Source organism: Pelophylax lessonae, assembly GCF_965119305.1.
Source record: "Pelophylax lessonae genome assembly, chromosome: 1".
Lineage (NCBI taxonomy): Eukaryota > Metazoa > Chordata > Amphibia > Anura > Ranidae > Pelophylax > Pelophylax lessonae.
Genome location: NC_138768.1, coordinates 755,249,276 through 755,272,843, shown reverse-complemented (window position 1 = coordinate 755,272,843; position 23,568 = coordinate 755,249,276). Strand labels below are relative to the sequence as shown.

The 23,568-nt window shown below is 41.7% G+C and overlaps 1 protein-coding gene across 1 annotated transcript in view; it reads left to right on the top strand.

The window, feature by feature from the left end:
* Window positions 1–23,568, top strand: part of N4BP2 (NEDD4 binding protein 2) — a 337,469-nt gene that overhangs the window by 56,819 nt on the left and 257,082 nt on the right. The window contains exon 4 of the mRNA XM_082258615.1: window positions 10,184–11,228. Within this exon, the coding sequence (XP_082114741.1) occupies window positions 10,184–11,228 (1,045 nt within the window). The remainder of the gene's footprint in view (window positions 1–10,183; window positions 11,229–23,568) is intronic.

The window sequence follows — 23,568 nt, the reverse complement described above, 5'->3', positions numbered from 1 at the left end:
AAACTCTTTAAATATATCAATAGCAAAAAAACAAGGGCAGAGCATGTTGCACACATAATTAACGATGATGGGAGGATGGTTACAGAGGACACTGAAAAGGCAACCATACTTAATGCTTTTTTCTCCTCCGTCTTTACACAGGAAAAGGAGGGGTACACTGACCATGACTGTATGGTTAGCAGTAATTCACAGGACTTGCCGCTATGGCGAACAGAGGGTGAAATCAGGGAAAGGCTGAATAAAATTAACACAAATAAATCACCAGGCCCGGGTGGCGTACATCCGAGAGTACTCAAAGAACTTAGTAAAACTATATCTAGACCACTGTTCCTGATCTTTGCTGACAGTATTATGACAGGAAATGTACCGGGGGATTGGAGGAAAGCTAACGTGATACCGATATTCAAAAAAGGGCAGAGGCATGTCCCGGGAAATTATAGGCCGGTCAGTCTAACACCGATAGTATATAAACTTCTGGAGTGGATGATAAGGGACTATATCGTACAGTTTGCTAAAGACAACAACATCATCAGCAGTAATCAGCACGGGTTTACTAAAGGGCATTCTTGTCAAACCAATCTGTTAACATTCTACGAGGAGGTGAGCTGTGAGCTAGATAGGGGGAGACCAGTGGATGTGGTGTACCTAGATTTCGCTAAGGTGTTTGATACAGTTCCCCACAAGCGCTTAATTTATAAAATAAGGTCTGCAGGCATCGACCACAAGGTTTGCTCTTGGATACGGAACTGGCTAAAAGGGCGTGTCCAAAGGGTGGTAATAAATAGCGGGGCCCCCACTTAAATAATAAGTGGGGCCCCCCAAGGCTCAGTCCTGGGACCGACCCTGTTCAATTTATTCATAAACCGCATTGAGGATGGGATCAGCAGTTCTATATCAGTTTTTGCAGGTGACACAATGACAGTTAGGGAGGAGTTTCGTCTGGCGTTCTTCAAAGTTTCAGGTAAGGGATGGAGCAAGATGGAGTATGTATAGGTGAGTATGAGTATGGATGTAGTAGCGTGTGTGCTGTAGAGTATTGAAGTGTTGTTGCTTTGTGTGTCCCATCTCACATCTGGGTTCCTTTTTTATTTTGTGTTGAACGAAAGAGCCTTAAAAAATGACAACAAGCTGAACCCAGAAGGAGGAACTTTATCCCCGCTGGTTGGGATTACTTAACCATTAACCGGTGAGGTCATTGGGCAACATCTCTACTAGTCACCCAGTATATTGGATATTAGAATTATATAAGTTCATCATTTAATAATAATAATAATAATAAAAAAAACAATATGAGAATCTGTCCATATTCTCATGGTACATGTGTGGCCATCTGATATTTCCGTCATATATCTATGTAAGGATTGGACCTGGTAACGCCGTTTAATAAGGATATATTATTAATAGATATATATAGATTAGAAATGACTGATTTACCCAGATACTATATATTATACGTTTTAGTAGCAGTAAAAATCATAAGTATGTTGTTACACGACAACTGGTAGATGTAAGTTTTTCTATATCTGGGTCATTTTCAATCAGAATATTATCGATTAGGGGATTCTAATGTTAGTAAACAATACAATAATGATTTGGGATAATGGGATATATTCTGACCATTCTACACAACTATCTAATAGATATACTGCAATTTCAAAATAGAAGATTGTCCATATAACCATTATCTCTACATTTCCTCTTGGTATATGATAGGCTCTGGAAGTTGCAGGGACTTATGATTATATTCTCAAATATTTTTAAAATGTCTGTTTAATGTGTATTGGTGACGAGCAAAAAGAAACAAAAAAACATTCTCTCTATTGATGGCTCTCAGTACTTGACTTTGCCAGAATGGAAACAATAGTCACCCATTAAACTGCTTTCTGTTGTCTTTGTGATCTGTTCCTCTTCCAGGATGGAGTCAATAGTCCGGTAATTGGATAACCCATGTTATCGCTTTTCTCTTTGAGGTCCGTTGTATGTAAACCCCCCCCCCAAGGTTGTTTCACCTGGGATAAGCAATTTAGTTGACTGTTCTCTCCAGAGTATTCTATTCAAAGTTTACCTAAATACAATCTCCTTTGGGGACAGATGACATAGCTTCTTATCTCAAAGACATGTAAATAAAACAAATGCAACAAATCACGCAATGTGTTCTTGAAACCTAAAGGCTTTTGACTGAATCAGTGATGAGGTCATTTGAGGCCTCAAAGTTTACAATTCTTGACCTGTAATATGGAAAATGTATTTCTATTTTGTACTGTAGGTCTGACAGTACCTTCAGCCGCTGGTTACAATAACACAATCTTATCTGCGAGATAAGAAACGTCTTTTTCAGATCTTGTAACAAATGGTTATAGAAGAACGAGAGTACACACTGGCGACCTCAGATGTATCATCATCAGGTCCACCTGAAATGCATTCAGGTGGACCATGGACAACCTGAGTGATTTGAATCTCAAACTAAAGAAATATTTACTCAAATGCCTTGAATATGGGCTGCAACATAATTATTATTGGCACAACTCGGAATACTTTAGGCAGATAAAGGATATAGTCATGGGAGCTAAGTATGCACCCAGTGTTGCTAATCTCTTCATGGCCCAATGGGAGGAAGAAGCAATATATCAAAACCCACAAAGCCAATTAATCCTTAACAAACGATTCATTTTGATCATCATATGGGAAGCGGATCAGAATACCCTGACACATTTTTTGATCAATATAATTAAAAATACCAAGAATATCAGTTTATCATGGGAGCTCCACAATACAACTACCAATTTTTGGGATCTGACTATCAAGTTGGAGCATAAATCTATCACAACCAAAACAACCTTCAAGAGCGTGGATCGCAATAGCTACATACCAATGGAGATATGTCACTTTAAACTGTGACTAATAAATATTCCAAAAGGACAATTGGTACGACTCAGAAGAATCTGTAATAATATGACAGATTATTACGAACAGGCAAATAAAATAGGCCACAGATTTATAGAAAAAGGACACAACAGGAAATGTATAACTCAAAAGATTCAAGAAATAGCCAACAGACCTCGTGAAACACTCATTCAAGACTGTCCAAAAAAAAGAATAATTTTCAGTAGAAGTACCATCCAAAAAAAAGAATAATTTTCAGTAGAAGTACCAATCATCTTAGCTTATCATATACAACATAAACAATTTGAGAAAGTAATTTGAAAACATTAAATCGCAAAAGTGAGTCAGCGCTGGTGGGAAACAATCTCAGAAGGGGCTCAAAAGTAAGTTCCCTATTCGCATACGTGTAGTGCAATCTTCTTCTGATAAAATATGGTGGGAATTATCATTTACACAATTCTGTAAAAATTGTGAGATACTTGTCACGATTCGGATCTTACTATTATTGATCTATTTATTGAAGACGGATACACCAGTGGTTTTAGGATTTGGATACATACCTTTTTATAACTTTTATCAGAAATATTTCTGTTGGTAAGATACGTATGTATATGTTGTATGATTCGGATACATACTTGTCACGATTCGGATTTTATTATTATTGATCTATTTATTGAAGACGGATACACCATTGGTTTTAGGATTTGGATACATACCTTTTTATAACTTTTATCAGAAATATTTTTGTTTGTAAGAGTTGGACACATATTTTAGGATTCAGAATTTTATCTGTATATTTATATTGAAGATACATACACCATTTGTTTTAGGATCCGGATACTAAGCCTTTATGATTCGGAATTTACTAGACTTTTTCACAATCGGATTTACTTTGTCATTTTAGCAGTTTTTATATATTCTCACAATTTTTACAGAATTGTGTAAATGATAATTCCCACCATATTTTATCAGAAGAAGATTGCACTACACGTATGCGAATAGGGAACTCACTTTTGAGCCCCTTCTGAGATTGTTTCCCACCAGCGCCGACTCACTTTTGCGATTTGATATTGATTGGTATTTAGTGAATTTACTACCAGGGCTGGCTGCAGGTGGGATAGGATTTTATCCTAATCTCATTATCATCATCAGCTGCAATACATTCTAGGAATTCCTCCTATTTTGAATACCCAAGTGACAACGCACATATCACCCCCCCCCCCCCCAATCTTTACTAATTTGTAAACATTGGCCCATTCTAAAAGCAGACAGACAACTCCAATCAATATTACCAAAACTACCGAGGTTTATATACTGAAGAGCCCCCACCCTGTGAAACATTATAGCCAAAAATGTTGTAGATCCCCCAAAAAATCAAAACATTACCTTTTTCCAGGGGAAGGGTTTTTTCCATGCAAAGGATGTTTTGCGTGCCGAGAAACCAATAGAAATGGAAAAAAATGTAACCAGTTTTTATCCACCACTACAGAAAGAAAATACCCCATAAATGACTTCATATCCTGCAGAACCAAAGGAGTAGTCTATTTGCTATGGTGCTCATGTCAAAAGCAATATGTAGGCAGAAGACCAATGTGGAACAGAATTAAAAAGCATTTACAGAACATCATAAAAGGATTCCTATGTTACAGTTCTGGGCGATTGATAAATACAAACCAAATTGGAGGGGAAGTAACAAAGTTATTGAGATTAGCAGGCACGAGTCTTACTGGAATTTTGAATTGGATACCCTTCAGCCCGATCCAATGGGTACCCGTGGCTTGAACATAGAATTTGACTTAAACTGTTTAATTTCTAATTATTGATTTACAATAAAGAATACTGACCTAGTATGTGACCCTACAGCACAATGTACTTCACAAAATGACCATAAGGGGTCATTATATGGGTATTTCAACTTATTAGTTAATATACATTACCACTATAAATAAACAGTTTTCTATATTATAGAACATCATTTAGTTCATGGATGTCCAACCTTTTGGCTTTTTTGGGCCACATTGAGTGTAGAGAAATTTTCTCGGGCCACATATAAAATATATACTATAGTTAAGGTATACAAGTAATAAAATGCCGCCGCGCCCTTCCCGTGCCCCAGGCACAAATTTAACACAACTAGAGGATGATAAAATGAAATGTAATCGGTATACAGAGGTTTACTTATTCTGAGAGATATTAAAGGAACACTAACCACCATGACCACTTCAGTGATTTGAAGTGGTCATGGTGGTAGGAGTCAGAAACACTGCACATGCTCGCCTCCCCCCTCCCCTGCGAGGCAGCCTCTGCCTACCGTTAGTTGGAAGCTGCTGTGGCCGTGCCCCCAACCTGAATTTTTCCTCCCCAGTAAAAAAAAAAAAATTGGCAGGGGGCAGTGGGCCGCATTGCCTGCGGTTCCTGGCCGCAGGTTGGACATGCCTCAGGTTGGACATGCCTGATTTAGTTCCTCTGTGAGACTCATTATATGTTTACAAACTTAATTAACTGCTATAGGTTTATGTCTCCCTCTCTCAAATATTGTGTTATACTGCCCCCCCCCCCCTGTTTTTCTTTTTAAGAGGATATAATAGATTTTAAATTTTTTTTTACATTTTTTTACATGTATATTTTAGTCATATTTGGATCTAGCATTTGGTACAAGTTGTATTGTATTTTGATCATTCGTTGTTTATATGCATTGAGATTAGGATACCCTTAAGGCATTAGGGTAGAGATAGGGGTACTGAAGGAGAGGCATATCGCAGTGTACAGCCCAGGAGACATTACTATAACAACAATGTACACACAAGCCGGTGAGTATTTCTGGCATTTGTCACTAAGCTCCCACCCTGAGGAAGTCATGTGTCGTGTAGGAGGAGCCAGTGACGTCAGACTCAGCTGTTCTATGGCGATCAGAGCTGGGGAGTGAGCGAGTAGGACTCTACCGTGGCAGATTTAAATAGGATTACACAGATTGTTTTAACATCGCTTGTTTCTTCATTCCCAATGTGAGTTTTTCTAAATATGATTATGCTGAATAAACATTTTTAAAAGGATAATGCACTATGGAAAATCCTCTTTCATTGGCATAAACTGAAATCGGTCCACTGAGATAAGAGGAGTGAAAGCTGATGAGGCTCGAAGGTGAAGGAATTCGGTCTTCTTATTGCACAAACCCTTTGTGCTGCAGGTGAGCGCGCACTGCACACAGAGGTGTTTTAGCAGGTGGAAGGACGTAGCACTAAGCACTTTATATTTGTGTGGTTTGAAGAAGCTCTATAATCACATCATCATCATATTTGTGCTTGTATTGCAAAAGCACTGCATGTGTTGATGAGATCATGGACTGTATTCTAAATCATCACTCTTTTTTTGATCACGGATTGTATAAAAGACTATCACTTTTATTTGGTTTTATGTTATCATATTTGTATGTATTTTTATGAATAGGCACTTTCAGTGATTTTTGTTACACAGTATTTATGTATGAAAAGCGCACCATCATTATCCATATATGTTTCTGACATTCCTGCTAAGACCTTTAATAGGTCGGTTCTCCGTCATTTACTTAAGGCTGCCAAAGCCTGCATTGCTTTGCTATGGAATGACCCCAATCCTCCTCCTATCTCATTGTGGCTCAACAAGGTAGAGGACATAAACACTCTGGAAGACTTCGTGCTTAGTGCTCAGAATTGACGGGACTGCTACACAAAAACGTGGCTTCCTTGGATCACGTTTATTCCAATGACGGCAAGGCCCTACTGGAAGCCTGGCCTGGAGATTAAAGGGATTGTAAAGGCAGAAGGTTTTTTTCTTAATGCATTGTATGCATTCAGATAAAAAGAAAAAAACCTTTTGTGTGCAGCAGCTCCCGCAACCCACCCTAATACCTATCTGAGCCCATATTTATCCAGCAATGTTTCAGGAGTTTTAGCTGCCCGGGATTTCCCTTCTCATAGGCTGAGACAGCAGCGCGGAGCGATTGACTCCCGCTGTTGTCATTCAGGAGGGAGGGGCTAGGGCCGGGTCATGGCTCCTTGTCTTATTGGACACAGAAAGCTTTGACTCGGCTCGGGTGCCCCCACAGCAAGCTGCTTGCTGTGGGGACACTCAACAGGAGGGAGGGACGAAGAGGGACCCGAGAAGAGGAGGATCCAGGCCACTCTGTGCAAATCCAACTGCACAGAGCAGATAAGTATAAGAAGTTTCTTATTTTTATACAGGACTTTACAATCTCTTCAGCCGCTCCCTGCCCTTCACACTGTCCCACACTAAGCAGCATTGTTATCCCTTTCCATTCCCTATCCCTTTGTTTTTCCTTCTTTCTCCCTCCTTTCCTGCTCTGTATGTCAACGAGTCTGTGGTAGTGAGCCCTTATAGATCCCCAGCTCAGGATTCCCCAGGGCACGGAGTCTAAGCCCCAGCCTGCTTCTTCACCAGGGCCCCTGATGGTGGGAATGGACTTGCAGCAGACTGGAACCAGGTCGCGGCCCCCAGGTAGGCCCAGCTGAGGATGTGGAGACCGCTGGCGTGTGCAGGGTAAACAGGAAACTATAAGGAGATCCAAGAGACAAGCCGAGGTCAGGACAGGCAGCAGACGAACATAGACGGAGAAACGAAGCCGGGTCGGTACACAGGAGATCAGATACAATAGCCAAGGGATGCACGGCTGGGAGCTCAGAGAACAGCGATGTTGCTCAAGCAAGGAGCAGTGCACTGAGCATGTGCATATATAGGGAAGCATACAGGGAGGTGACCCAGGAAGTAATTGACAGGAACAGGATATAACCCACAGTGGAGCAGGCGACGCCCATAGAAGCCCAAACACCACATGTGAAGGGAGGCAAGACAGAAGCACTGCAGCAAGGAGGTAAGAATATACAGACAAAACTATAGGCTAATTTGTGACACTGTATTGTCCCCATCTCTTTCCTATTACATAAAAAACAAGCCCGTACCTGTAACGTGGCTTTATACTACGCAGTACGGTAGTGGGGGAAATTTCTTAACCCTTTAAGTGTTTTTGTACAGTGCCTTCTTTGTGATGCTTGACACTTCTATTAGCTAGTTTCCAGAGTAACCTCTACACCCATGAGCCTCCTACTTGGAGCTGCTGGTCATTTTATCCTCATATTCATTTAACTGCATTCTGTAGAGATCATCAGCTTTTTCTGGAACTCGTGCATACTGTTATATTCACACATGCCTTTTATGTTATTCCCATTTATGACCTTTTTTTGTGTGACATTACTCCTGTTACTGTGATGAAGTGGTTTGTTGGATACCTTCTCTTTATAAATAAAGAATTTGAAAAAAAGGAATGCATCCCTTGGCCTTAAGATGTGCTGCACTCTTGCAAGCAAAATTGTTGAGTTTTTTTGGCATCCATAGAAATCATGGCTGGCTGCAAATTTAAATAAAATTTTCAATAAACCAATAGGCCAAAATAAATAGATAACAAAGTTAGCAACAATTATGAAGTAGTGGCTTGCTAGTATACCTTGGAAGTCCAAGAGCCTCCTGAATTTTAGGCTCCGACTGTACACACAGGGTCTCAAGATTAAGTCACACCAACTGTTGATAACAATTCCTGCTCCTCTCACTGATTTGTAAAATGGCAGAACCTTAGCAGTGATTAGAGGTTTTGGACCTGGACTTCTGAATGATAGGGATGGACCTTGGAGGGAGGGAGAGGCCCTGTGGAAACTCTATTGTACATAGGGACGTTGGATATTTGTACTTTAGCTCTGTTGTGCTTTTTTAGATTTATTATGACTCTTTTTAAAGTAGCAGAATCGTGTAATAAAAAAAACAAAACCATACTTACCTCTAAGCTACAGCATCAGCCTGATGCTGGAGCTGTCCCACATCTGCTCTAAGACCAGGAACTGTGTGGGTGATCACACAACAGCTGATCGCTCATATCTGCCTGCTCTGCTCTAGTCCTCCATTCCATTGCTCCCTAGAGGGCCAGACTGGGGAGGGAGTGAGCAGAGCTGGCTTGGGCTCTCAGCTGCTTGCTGAAAGGCAGAGCCGGCTGTCAATGAGGCAGCAGAGTGGATCCCAACAATATTGCTGGGATCCTTCCAAAGCCTGTTATTGGATGACTTTGGGTTACAGGAGAACAAAAGTAAGTGTACTTTTGTGACCCACAAGAGATGTACAGTATGGGCAAAAAAAAAAAAAAAAAGGCTTTGGCCATACTTTTTTTTTAAACTGCAAAATAGCCACTTTTAGTAGTCATTACGTTTCTAGCTTAAGGGTAGAAAATTTTGCCTCCTCCCTCCCGCAATCCTATCATGGAGGTGGTCAAAAGTCAGGACTCCCAGAGATTAATATCTATATTTTATAACATGCTCCACACCCCCTCATCAACGAAAATCGCCTATAATGTAAAAACACGGTGGGAGGGAGACCTGGGGAATCTGGAGGATGACGACTGGAGTGAGGCATTAGAAACAGCATGCAAAGCTGTTTCACCTAAATTGTCAGATAGACTGACCCAACTATACATTTTACACCACGCATACCTTACTCCTTCAAGGTTGGCTAAATTTAATCGGGGACAATCTTCCACATGCCTATTATGCACTCAAGCACCAGGCACATTCTACCACCTCCTATGGTCCTGCCCATACATACAGGGATTCTGGAACCAGGTGGTGGATTTTCTTTACGACAACATGGGGTCTCCGCTGACTTTGGATCCCAAATCCTGTTCTTCCTGATACCGATGGTGACAAATACACCAAAACATTTTTAAATAAAACTCTATTCTTGGCTCGGAAAGCAATAGCCAAATTATGGATGAGGCAAGCTCCCCCCAGACTATCTGACTGGAAAGCTGATGTAAACATCACATTACCTTATAAAAAATGTATTTACATGAATAGAGGGTCCCCTGCAAAAAATAATAGGGTTTGGGACCGTTGGCTTCATATATCTGACACGTGTGTAGATCTTCTAATCTTGTCTCCCTCCTTTTTGTGATGTTCGCTCAGGCCTGGGTCGTATATGTCACTTTTATGCTCTCTTCCTGTATGTATCAACATAAAGTATGTCCATGTTCTATCATATTTAAGTGTTCTTTCATAGCCATAATTTCTGTCGTCACTCAGGACATGTTACTTTTGGAATGATTGTACTGAACATAGAATATGTTTATGCATTGGAAAATTGTACACTGTTGTGGGAAATTAAAAAACCTTTTAATAAAAAAAAAAAAGTAGAAAATTTTAATATGCACAATGATTATGCTTTGGTGTCATGTTTAACTTTAGATTTCTTTTTGTTTTTATACTAGTTGAAATAGTGATGGACTATCTCTTGGAGCTCTCAACGGTTGCTAAAATGGAGGCTAAGTTGGAGTCCACATGTTTTGAAAATATTACATCTTATTTGGATGGTTTCCAGATGAATTCACATAGTCCAGAAAATGAGGACACTGTAACTGACAAAGCAGAAGATTACCCAGATGACCTGGGCATAGATGAGACTGGTTCCAATGACCTGGATATGTTGTTAGATGAAGCATTGGATAGGTATGGCCTAACCAGTTCAGAAGTTATTTGTAGCAAAGAGAAACCTGAGATTTCATTATCCGAAGCATCAACCAGCGGTGTTCTGCCACAACAGGTTCATTCCACATCACCTGGGAATACCTCATTTCACACAGAGTATTTGGAAAGCATCGCTCAGACCCAGATAAGCCTGGCTAGGGCAGAGGAGTTACAACTGGGTGATTCACCCCACAAATCTAATGCTGAAACCATCTCTACTACATCATCGGTTAAACCCAAAATAACTGAACTGGAACAAACAGAAGCTGCTTTTATGACTTCTCCTGGCACACATGACACTTTTTTACAGAATCCTAGGATTGGAACTACTACTTCCCAAAGACATTTTGTAAGCAGTGAAATGCCTGCTGTTCAGAAATTTAGCCAAAAGAGCATCCAATCAGTATTAACTGCACCGTCTATTGCACCAAGTGTTTCTCCTAAGTCACAAATTAAATGGAATCCATTGGCATCAACATTTATTCCAGGAACCAGTCAACAAGGCTCATTCATCACTCCAATAGTTGCTAATCCTGTACAATGGCCATATGCTGCATGTGCAATACAGCCTAGTGGAGTCATTTCTTATAATACTCAGGTTCCCTCTGCATATGTCTGGAATCCATTTTCTCCAACACAGTGGAGTGCTGGAAATGCAAAGCCTATAACTGTGCCTAAACCCAAACCACAGCCTATTGCTCAGAACTCTAAAAAAGTGACACGTTTAGTAGGAAAAGTGCTAATACTGTTAAGAGGTGCCCCAGGATCTGGAAAAACTACACTGGCAAGGTAAAGACATCTTTCTTCTTACTGAGTAAGTTCAGTGAAATCTTTTTCCACTTGGCAACAACCTGAGTGGAAAATACTATTTTGATATTTGAGATGCAACCTAAAGTGAACTTGTTCTTTCCCACGCTGGCAAAAATAAGAGGTTCACTTCAATGCCAGCTTAAACTAATTTTCCCTTTGCTGTTCTGCTGCTTAGTTGTGCCACCAGAAAGGAAAATAAATACTCAGTGCTTCCAGGTATGGTGGAAGCATCTGGCTCACTCCATTTCCTCATGTGACAGTGCTGAGCCCAAGCAACCCACTCTGTCACATGGGGGGAACAAGTCCCCAGCCTTTTGTCTCTCAGAAAGTTTAGCTGACGGAGTGGCTATAACTCCATATAAGCTCCAATCACAGCAGCTTGGAGATTACAAAGGGTTTAATTTACTCATCCAAATGGGTGAACATATGGACAGGAAAATCCATGGAAGGTAAGGTAATCTACTCTATGGGCCAGAAAATGTTCCCTTGTCCTATTCAAGCAAGTTCTGCTGTGCTTTGATTGTGGTGCCCCAAGTGTGATTTAGCCTACAGAACTTCTAAGCCAGGTAACTTGTAAAACCTTTCTAAAATAACAAAAAAAAAATGTGTTGTCATGATTTAGTCCTTTATATCAGTCTATCAGTAAGGCCAATGGCAGATAGGATAAGTGCCATCATGCGGTTTTCTGAAATGACAATGCTGTTGATTTTGCAGGAGCTAATTGAGGAAACCACTAAATTCAGTCAGCCACTTAAAATATAGTTCTCTACAGTGATCCGAATTATTATGTCCCTCAGCATTCTATTACCTCATACAGGTATAGAATTGGTAGTGATGCTGGGTAATCATTTTTAGAGTGAATTGTCATTTAAGTTTTAGTGCAAGCACATTTTGACTTATTGCCCATTTAATAATGAAATGGGAAATGCAGGTCTCTGTAACATCTGTTGTATCTTAAATAAAAGTTACACCTGCCAGAAGTGAAGCTCTTTGGCACATGTATCCCTTTTATATAAACGGTAAATCATTGCTTTTATAAATTATTAGCTTTTATTGTGTTTATAAATGATTAGCTGATAGCTTTTTGAGTAGAGCCCACTCTCAGTTGTTCCAATATACTTCCCATTGCTTGCTTAAGCATAAAATTTAAATTTTTAAGCTCAAAATAAAAAGTTGATCCATAACCATTCTAGTTCCCCTTTATTTTATTTTAAGATTATACATTAAAACTTACTATTTATTTCACTGACAGGTGCGTTTGCAGGTAAGCTTTATTGTTTAAAATGGCTAAAATAGTTCATAATTCACTTGTTTTTCATGCATTGTGAGAATTGGGAGGGTCTCCTGAGGTTATCCTTTTAACCACTTCTGGACCGGAAGATTTCCCCCCTTAATGACCAGGCCATATTTTGCGATTCGGCAATCCATTACTTTAACGGACAATTGCGTGGTCATGCGACGCTGTACCTTTCCCCACAAATAGAGCTTTCTTTTGGTGGTATTTGATCACCTTTTGTGATTTTTTTATTTTTTGCGCTATAAACAAAAAAAGAGCGACAATTCTGAAAAAAACCCAATAATTTTCACATTCTAATTTTCACATTCTGCTATATAACAGGCGCGTGAGCGATGTAGGTCTACATCGGTTTGCGCAGGAGAGCCATCCTGCCGCAGTAAAAATGTGGCGGGTGGTCGGCAACAGGTTAAAAAACGATTCTAACCTCAAACGCTCATAACTGCTGCTAAACTCGCATAAATGCGGGACGTAAAAGCTGTAAAACTGGAGTTTTTCACCATCAGTTTCCAGCTGTCAAATTTTCATAAGTCAGAAAAGGTTTTCTACTGTCCTGTGTACATGAACCCATACATATACTGCGGCAGGTCGGCTCTTTCCCGCGAAACGACATAACTGTACATCGCTTCGCAAACCGTTAGTGGGGGCGCACACGCCCTTTCGCCACAGGGGGAGCCAATCAGCGGGTCCGGCGGCTGCGATTGCCGCCGGGCACCCGCTATTGCTCCCCATGGAAGCAGAACAACAGTCTGCCATTGTAAACAGGCCAGACCAGTGTTCTGTCAGAAATCAACACACGGATCCTGTGTTCCTCTTATTTAGGAAGACAGGTCTCTGTGTTTATTCAGTAAATACAATCCCCACACTGTTAGAAAGCATCCCCTAGGGACACGATTAACCCTTTGATCGCCCCTGGTGTTAACCTCTTCCCTGCCAGCGTCATTAGTACAGTAACAGTGCATATTTTTAGCACTGATTACTGTAGTAATGTAACTGGTCCCCCCCAAACGTGTCAAAAATGTCAGTAAGGTGTCCAATCTGTCCGCCGCAAAAATCACTGATCGCAGCCAATACTAGTAAAAAATAAATAAAAATTACAAATCTTTACCCAAGTTTGTAGACGCGATAACTTTTGCGCAAACCAATTCGTATACACTTATTGGGATTTTTTTTACCAAAAATATGTAGCAGAATACAAATTGGCCTAAAATGAGTGAAACATTTGATTTTTAATTTTTTTTTTTTTTTTTTTTTTTTATTGGTAAGGTTATATAGCAGAAATTGTCACTCTCTTTTTTTCTTTATAGCGCAAGAAATAAAAATCACAGAGGTGATCAAATACCAGCAAAAGAAAGCTCTATTTGTGGGGAAAAAACTGACATTAATTTTATTTGGGTACAACGTTGTAACCAAGCAATTGTCAATTAAAATAACGCAGTGCCATATCGCAAAAAATGGCCTGGTCATTAAGGGGGAAAACCTTCAGATCCATAAGTGGTTAAAGTGATACTAAACACACGCTGTTTATTTTACATCATTCCTTCTATCTCCATGTAAATGGATGATGGCACTGCAATTCTTATAATAAAGAAAAAAAAAAAACCTAAGCGATCTACAGCTGTCACATGACCCAGCTCTTTCCCAGGATGTCTGCAGGGAAGCCTAAGCAGGAGAAGCATCTAGTCCTCTGTTGCAGATCACATGATAAAAAAAAAAGCCTCTGGAATACGGAGTAAATAATTTAATATCAATAAACTGTTTTAAATCGTCATACAGATATATATTTGAAATCAAATTTTTTATATTTTTGGCAATAACATGGTGTGGGTGGATTTCTGCCAATCGTAGGTTACAGTGGGGGGAAAAAAGTATTTGATCTCTGCTGATTTTGTACATTTGCCCACTAACAAATGATAAGTCTATAATTTTATTGGTAGATTTATTTTAACAGTAACAGACAAAATAACAAAAATATCCATAAAAACGCGTTTCAAAAAAGTTATAAATTGTATGTCACACCCCTCCAGCCTGTGTCTATGGTGTGTATGTGCTTAGAATAACAGGGAAGTGAAGCCTCCCACCCCCATTGTGTTTAGCTGTTTAGTAGGCATGGAGAAAGAAGGATAGAGTGGGCCAGTGGCATACCTAGAGCATTTGGCACCTGGGGCGGATCCTATATCTGGCAACATGATACAAGAGATGGTCAGAGACTACGGTTGTGATACAAGAGATGGTCAGAGACTACGGTTGTGATACAAGAGATGGTCAGAGACTGCAGATATGATAGAAGAGCACTAGGGGGACCGGAGAGCACAGGGGAAGCAGAGAGCACTGGAGGAGCTGAAGGGCACAGGGGGGGGGCTGGAGAGAATTAGGGGGGGGCTTGGAAAGCAATGCAGGGGGGTTGGAGAGTGTGGGGGTGGAGAGCACGGGGGGGGCAGGGAAAACTAGGGGAATGGAGAGCAGGGGGGGGGGGGGGGTGGATGGAGAGCACGGGGGGGAGCGGGGGACTGGAGAGCACTGGGGGGGGGACTGTAGATCACTGAGGGGGGGAACCAGGGAGCACAGGGGGGTGGAGAGCTGAAAAGCGAAAGAGAACAAGGGGGGCTGGATGGGGTGGGGCTGAAGAGCACTGGGGGGGGGCTGGAAAGGGAAGGGGGCTGCAAAAGAAGTTGGATAGGAAGAGTGGTGGGGCAGCTGCATATAGAGGAATTGATCTTTCCATATTCCTCCTGTAGCCGCTAAATGCCTGCAGAAGGGAGAGGAGAAGAATCAGACATTCAGTGGCTGCAGGAGGAATATGGAAACATTCCTCTATATGCAGCTGCTTCACTGCTCCTCCCATCCAGGCTACTCGAACACTCATACAAAAATTGGGGGGAAAAAGGGACGGGAAAGGACCACAAGAAAATCACTCAGACGCCCTGAGAATCCTAGGGCGTGAGGATGTGCCATCAAATTCAAATATGACCATCCAAATACCTAACGGAGTGTGGCCGGCGAGCCAAGCAACTGAAAACATATGTAAAAATAAACAAAGAGAAGTTGCATTAAAGGCTCAAACAAGGGTAGATGGTGGGTAAAAGGTGTACTTTATTGAAACAGGTTAAAAAACTGCAAAGACAATAAATGAGTGCAAGGTATAGTAAACTCATGGACATTGGATAAAATCACAAAGCATAAGGTCCGCCTCTACAATGACACTAGTACCCCACTAGGGCTCCACCCACCACCCAATCAACACGGAGCCATCCAAATAAGCCACCACCCCAGTGCACCTGCCCACCTCCAAATTCGCAGACAGATGGAGAATATAATGATTTCCCAGTCAGGGGTAAGGATACAAAACTTCACATAAATTGTGATTATTATTATGTAGGTGCCGCCAGACTTCAATCTTGAATTAGTCCATAGGAAGAATAGCAAACTTCATAATTTAGGACATCACAGGTCACAGATTGGGAAGACTTATGTTTCTCCCACTGGGGTCAAGGGGCTTTATATCTCCACAGCATTAGAATCCGGCATTAAGGTACAGTTTATGAAAGGAGATCCTGAATAAGCATCTATTAATGATCAAGGCATATGAAGCGATGGCAAAGCAAGCAGTGCAGGAAGTTTCAGCAGCATGGCATATTGCAGACAAACAGGTATAGGTTCAAGAAGCATGTGATGCTCTACTACTCTCTAGACTCTTGGGGCACCTTTGGAGGAGGTACTGATCCACTTTAGGGTGGGGGCCGTGACCAAGGTCCTCCTGAGTTCACAGCGGTAAATGAAGGTGGCCCAGTGGAGGTACATGCAATATAGATGAACCCTCCGTGCCCAGGTGAGTGATAGAGAGGAGGCTTCACACTCCCAGCAAACAGGGAAAAGCATACATCTGCAATCAGTATAGAGAAGCAGTAGGGTTAGCCAGCAGCAGTCAAGCGTAAATGAGCCAGGACTCACATGCCAGATGAACATGTGAGGATGGGATGATATGCGAACATACCATCCGTTTGCGGACCGGAGCGGAGCCAAAAAACTGATCGCCCGTGTGAAAGAGCCCTTAGTCTGCAGTGACAATGCTGATAGCCATACCCCCCTGCAACATCTAATCTCAGTGTAGTACAAGCAAGCAAAGACTGAGGGAGACAATGCTGCTCTAAATTCAGCAGTGCAGCAGTGTTGTCACCCCATCACAAGAAAAAGTCGGACTTCACAGACAGGTGTTTGACTTGATCACAGTAGGGGAAGAAGATACCATGCTAGTATGCCCACATCCCACTAATATATATACAGTTGTGCTCATAAGTTTACATACCCTGGCAGAATTTATGATTTCTTGGCCATTTTTCAGAGAATATGAATGATGGCATAAAAACTTTTCTTTCACTCAGGCCCCATTCACATAGGGGCGATGCTACTTCGCACCGCGACCTCCGAGGAGCGGCCGCCACGGACTTCATAACATTGAAGTCTACGGCGGTCGTCTCCTGGTCGCCCCAAAGAAGCTCCGGACCCTTTTTCTAAGTCGGAGCGACTTGTGTCGCTCCTATTAGAACGGGTCCGCAGCTTCCCTATGGGAGGCGACCTGTGAGGCCTTAGTGTGAACGGGGACTCATGGTTCGTGTTTAGCTGAAGCTATTTATTATCAATCAACTGTGTTTAATCTTTAAATCATAATGACAACAAAAACTTCCCAAATGACCCTGATCAAAAGTTTACATACCCCAGTTTTTAAAACTGTGTATTGCCCCCTTTAACATCAATGACAGCTTGAAGTATTTTGTGGTATTTATGGATGAGGCTCTTTATCTTCTCAGATGGTAAAGCTGCCCATTCTTCCTGGCAAAAAGCCTCCAGTTTCTGTAAATTCTTGGGCTGTCTTGCATTAACTGCACGTTTTGAGATCTCCCCAGAGTGGTTCAATGATATTGAGGTCAGGAGACTGAGATGGTCACTCCAGAACCTTCACTTTATTCTGCTGTAGCCAATGACAGGTCAACCTGGCCTTGTGTTTAGGATCATTGTCATGTTGGAATGTCCAAGTACGTCCAATGCGCAGCTTCCGGGCTGATGAAAGCAAATTTTTCTCCAGTATTTTTTGATAACATACTGCATTCATCTTGCCATCAATTCTGACCAAATTTCCTTTGCCTTTATAGCTCACACATCCCCAAAACATCAGCTATCCACCTCCGTGTTTCACAGTAGGAATGGTGTACCTTTCATCATAGACCTTGTTGACTCCTCTCCAAATGTAGCGTTTATGGTTGTGGCCAAAAAGCTCAATTTTGTCCAAATGACTTTGTGCCAGAAGGTTTGAGGCTTGTCTCTGGGCTGTTTGGCGTATTGTAAGCAGGATACTTTGTGGAATTTGCGTAGTAATGTCTTTCTTCTGGCGACTCGACCATGCAGCCCATCTTTCTTCAAGTGCCCTCTTATTTTGCATCTTGAAACAGCAGCACCACGTTTTCAGAGAGTCCTGTATTTCACCTGAAGTTATTTGTGGGTTTTTCTTTGCATCCCGAACATTTTTCCTGGCAGTTGTGGCTGAAATATTAGTTTACCTGACCATGGTTTGGTTTCAACAGAACACCACCTAATTTTCCAATTCTTTATTGGAGCTTGACCACTGCTGATTGGCATTCTCAATTCCTTTTTATATCCCTTGCCTGTTTTATACAACTCAACTACTTTTTCCTGCAGATCCTTTGACAATTCTTTTGCTTTCCCCATGACTCAGAATCTAGAAACGTCAGTGCAGCACTGGATGAAAGCTGCAAGGGTCTGTCAGGAGTCCAGAAACTCATTGACCTGCCATTCAAACCCCTTTTGTGTCAACTTGTGTGCATGTTATCAGGCCAAAATCACCAGGGTATGTAAACTTCTGATCAGGGTCATTTGTGAAGTTTCTGTTGTCATTATGATTTAAAAAGCGTAAACACAGTTGATTGATAATAAATGGCTTCAGCCAAACACTAACTATGAGTGAAAGAAAAGTTTCTGTATTATCGTTCATATTCTCTGAAAAATGGCCACGAAATCATAAATTCTGCCAGGGTATGTAAACTTATGAGCACAACTGTATCAGAATGTATGTTGAAGCAAAGGGACGGTAAAAGGGCATACATGTCGCAAGCAAAATCAGCAAAACAGAAATGTATCACCTAAAATTCCAAAATGTATCATATAAAAGTAAAAAAATTACATAGTGGTAATACATCCATGTGTTGTGCCCAGGCAAAGTTCACATATACTGTAATACAGAGAATATTCCTATTTTTACAAAACCGGTCCACATAAGAAGCTTGGCACCTTTTGAAAACACTTTCTTCTTCAGGAGCACATCTAAAAACATATTAACACATTAGGCTACGTACACATGTTAGCGTAGCGGACCGTGGTAGAATCACTGCGATTCTGCCCGCGATCCGGAAATCATTGCAAATCGCGGGACGCCTTTGCGTTGCCGTTGATTTGCAATGGCACCCCAAACGCCGTGCGATGTTGCCGCGATTTCCGCTTGCAAACAAAAGTACGGGTTGCATGACGCCCCAAAGAAGCTCTTGTACCTTTTTTGGGCGTCACGCGACCCGCGATTTTGTTTGCGCGATGTTACCGCGATTCGGCAGTCGGACATCGCGGCAACATTGCACAGCATTTCGGGGTGCCATTGCAAATCAACGGCAACGCACAGGCGTCCCGCGATTTGCAATGATTTCCGTATCACGGGCAGAATCGCGGTGATTCTGCCACGGTCCGCTACGCTAACATGTGAACGTAGCCTTATTGTAAAGAACCATATCAATAGAGAAATAGGCTGACACACAAGACAATAACCACTTACCCACTGTGCACTTTGTAACCAGACCAATTTTCAGCTTTCAGTGCTCTAACATTTTGAATGACAATTACGCAGTCATGCAACTCTGTACCCATATTAAATTGTTATCCTTTTTTTCTTCACACACATAGAGCTTTCTGTTGGTGGTATTTAATCATCACTGAGTTATTTATTTATTTTTTTTGCGCTGTAAATGAAAAAAGACCAAAAAGTTTTAAAATTTAGCACATTTAGTAATTTTGGCCAAAGTTATACTGCTACATATCTTTGGTAAAAATAACCCAGATAAGTATATATTATTTAGTCTTTGTGAAGGTTATAGAGTCTACAAGCTATGGTGCATTTCATTGAAAATTGATCACACCTGATGTACTGCTGGCATTTCTTGAAACACTAAGGGCTCTTTCACACAGGCGATCCGATCAGATCCGCCTGTCAGTTTTTTAGGCAGATCTGATCGGATCCTCTATGCAGCTCTATGGGGCAGCGGATGTCAGCGGAGACACCTCCGCTGACACCCGCTGCCATCCGTATCCGATCCTGTCCGTGAAATCTGGACGGATGGAAACCCTATTTTTCCATCCGTTCAGGGATCGGATGAGAGCGGACAGGCGGTCCGCTCTCATCCGATCCCCCATAGAGAGCAGTGGCAGCTGTGACACCTCCCTCTCCGCACTGCAAGCTGTCATCCGCCGGCTCAGCGGGGATCGGCGGATCGATCCCAGCTGAGCAGCAGGATCCGCCTACGGAGGCGGACCGTGCGAAAGAGCCCTAAGGGTCCTTTCACACAGGCGGACCGTTCAGATCCGCCTGTCAGTTTTTTTGGCGGATCTGAACGGTCCCCCCATGCATCTCTATGGGGCATCGGATGTCAGCTGAGACATGTCTGCTGACATCCGATCCAATCCGTCAAATCTGGACGGATGGAAACCCCATTTTCCATCTGTCCCGCGGATGGGATCGGAAGAGAATAGACAGACGGTCCGTTCCCATCCGATTCCTCCATAAAGATGCATGGGGACTTGACAGCTGTGTCTCTGCACACAGCACTGAGAACAGCTGTCATCCTCCTGCTCAGCGGGGGATCAGCGGATCGATCCCCCGCGGAGAAAAACGGAGTCTGTCTGACGGACTCCATGTGTGAAAGAGCCCTTACAAGCCAGGGAAGTAAAAATACCCCCCAAATGACCCCTAAAAAAAGTAGACATTTAGACATTCCAAGGTATTTAGTAGGAGGCATGATGAGTTTTTTGAAGTTCTCATTTTATCCCCACAATTCAAAATGAAGATTTTTTTATTTATTTTATTTTATTTTTTTCACAAAACTGTCATATTACCAAGTTATTTCTCACACACTGTATAGGCATACTTGCAACTACACCCCAAAATACATTCTGCTACTCCTGAGTATGACAATACCACATGTGTGAGACTTTTCCACAGCCTGGCTACATAGAGAGGCACAACATCCAAGTAGCACCTCCAGGCGTTCTAGGAGCATAAATTACACATTTAATTTCCTGACTATCTATCACACTTTGAAGGCCCTGGAGCACCAGGACAATGAAAACCCCCCACAAAATGACCCCATTTTGGAAAGCAAACACCCCAACACATAATCTAGGAGGCATTATGAGTCTTTTGAACAGGTTTTTTGAAAATGTGGTAAGTTTTTAAAACGCATTTTTTTTTTTTTTTTTTACACAAAGTTGTTCAGTTAGAAGATATTTCTAACACATAGCATGTACGTAGCAAAAAAATGACACCCCAAAATACATTCTGCTAGTCCTTCTGAGTATGGCGATACCACATATGTGAGACTTTTACGCAGCCTAGCCACATACAGAGGCCCAACATGCAGGGAGCACCGTTTGGTGTTCTAGGGACATAAAATTACAAATCTAATACCCATTACACATTTGGAAAGTGTCTTCAAAACTAGTCAATCTTATCTGGACAAGTTTTATAAAAACAGGAATATTCTCTGTATTACTGAAGGTGAACTTAACCTTGGTACAACACATGGATGTGGTTACTACTATGCCTTTAACTTTTGTATAATACATTTTGGAATGTTTTGTGATGTATTTGTGCTTTGTTGGTTTTGCTCACTACATGTAGGCCCTTTTACAGTTCCTTTGCCACAACACACATTCTCTTATAGGTATTTGAGTGTTTAAGGGTCCTTTCACATGGGGCGGACTGTTTTTTGATCCGCTCCAGCACTTTTTTTTTTTACGGACACGGATGACACTTGTGTCATCTGGTCCGTATATCCGTTTATCATCCCATCCATTTGCAGATGGTAAACGGAGTGTGAACCGGCACTGACATGCATTATGTCAGTTTTTCATCAGCAAAAAAATGGGATGAAAAACGGACATACGGACCACCCGTGTGAAAGGACCCTAAGGAGACCTATTGGCAAAACTGTAAGGGCTGGTTCACACCACAAAAATGCACTCCAGATCTGCTCTGGATGTGTTTCTGCGTGTGCATTTTCAAATATAATTTTTTTTTTATTTACTTTTTTTAAAGAAAAACATAAACCAAACACAAAAAAGGCATACATTGGAACCTCGATTACATACATGCCGAACAAATTATCGTGATACAATCAATATTCAATTAATCAGCAAAAAGAAAAAGGCAAACAGGAATTCAGGTCGTCACGGCACCCTCCTTGTACCTCTACAAGAGGTTCCCCTAAAATTAAATACCTTCCTACAACATATATCTCAACTGACAATTAAGTAAACTCTCACATTACCCGTCCATTCCAGATTGCCCCATTTATTGCCCAAAACGAACAAACAAACAACAAGACAAACATACAACAGAGAAAGAAATAGAAAAAACAAACAAAAAAAAAAAAAAAAAAAGAATTCTCTCTCCCTCTCCCCTCCCCTCCCCCCCCCCCCATCTCCAACAAAGTAGGCTACTTCACCATCTACGAGAGCAACAAAGATATACCCTCATCAGACAGGATATAAGTATTCCAGGGTTCCCAGGTCTCGTGGTATAATTCTCGTTTGCCCTGTGATGTTAACACTAAATCCTCCATCTTATTAATGGCCTCTACCCTCCGCACCCACTCTTTTACCGGCGGGGGGCTGGGACTTTTCCATAATACCAGAATACACGCCTTCGCTGCATTAACCAAATGTCGCACCACCGATTTCTCGTATCTCTGCACAGGAATGTCTGAAAGGTGGAGCAAAAAAAAAGCTGGATCCTCTTGGATAGAGTATTCCGTAAATTTTTGGACAATAGCTCTAATTTCAGACCAATATACTAAGTTTAGGACAAGACCAAAAAATATGAAGCAGCGTTGTATCTCCCCCCCCCCCCCCCCCCACACCGCCAACAATTCGCCGAAGTATTTGGAAAAATCCTATGAAGTCTGTGGGGTGTATAGTACCATCTAGCATTAACTTGAAATTAGTCTCTTGAATTCTGGTGCAGATAGACGATTTAAAAGCAAGTGAGATAATATTTTGTATTTGCCGTGGTGTAAAGGTACGTTGCAAATCAGATGCCCATTTAGTCAAACACGGCAGGGGAGGGTCATCTATCGGGATCGTTAGTAGACTGTAAAGTAAAGAGAGCGTATGTGACAGGACCCCCTCTTTCAGACAATACTCTTCAAATTTCGTCAAACTTCTTGCGAAGTCTGCTGGATTCGACAGTGTGTGTAGAAAATGATGAAGTTGTAGAGCTGACCAAAATGTCAGTCTAAAATGTCCATCCATGTTTGTTAAATTCTCCAGTGACGGCCATCTATCCGACACCAGAAACTGGGCCACCCGTGTATATCCAGAAACTCCCAGTGCCACTAAATCTGGTGAGACCAGGCCCGGTATAAACCGCGGATTTCCAATTACTGGCATTAGTGGGGAGCAGTAGGGGGAAAGAAAGTGCCGTGTCATGACCTGATTACATATTCGTAATGTTGTACCCATAAGAGGACCATAAGAGATCAACCACTCTGCCAAGATGGACTGCTTGGAAATACTTCTGAATATCCGGTAAAGCTAAACCGCCAAATACTCTTGGTCGGATCATTTGCTTCCGTGCAAGGCGAGGTCTTTTCTGTGCCCACACAAATTTAGTGAAAAGGGAATGGATCAAGTGAAAGTACCTGGCAGGTGGCCTTATCGGAAGGGCCCTTAACAAGTAAAGATGTTTGGGTA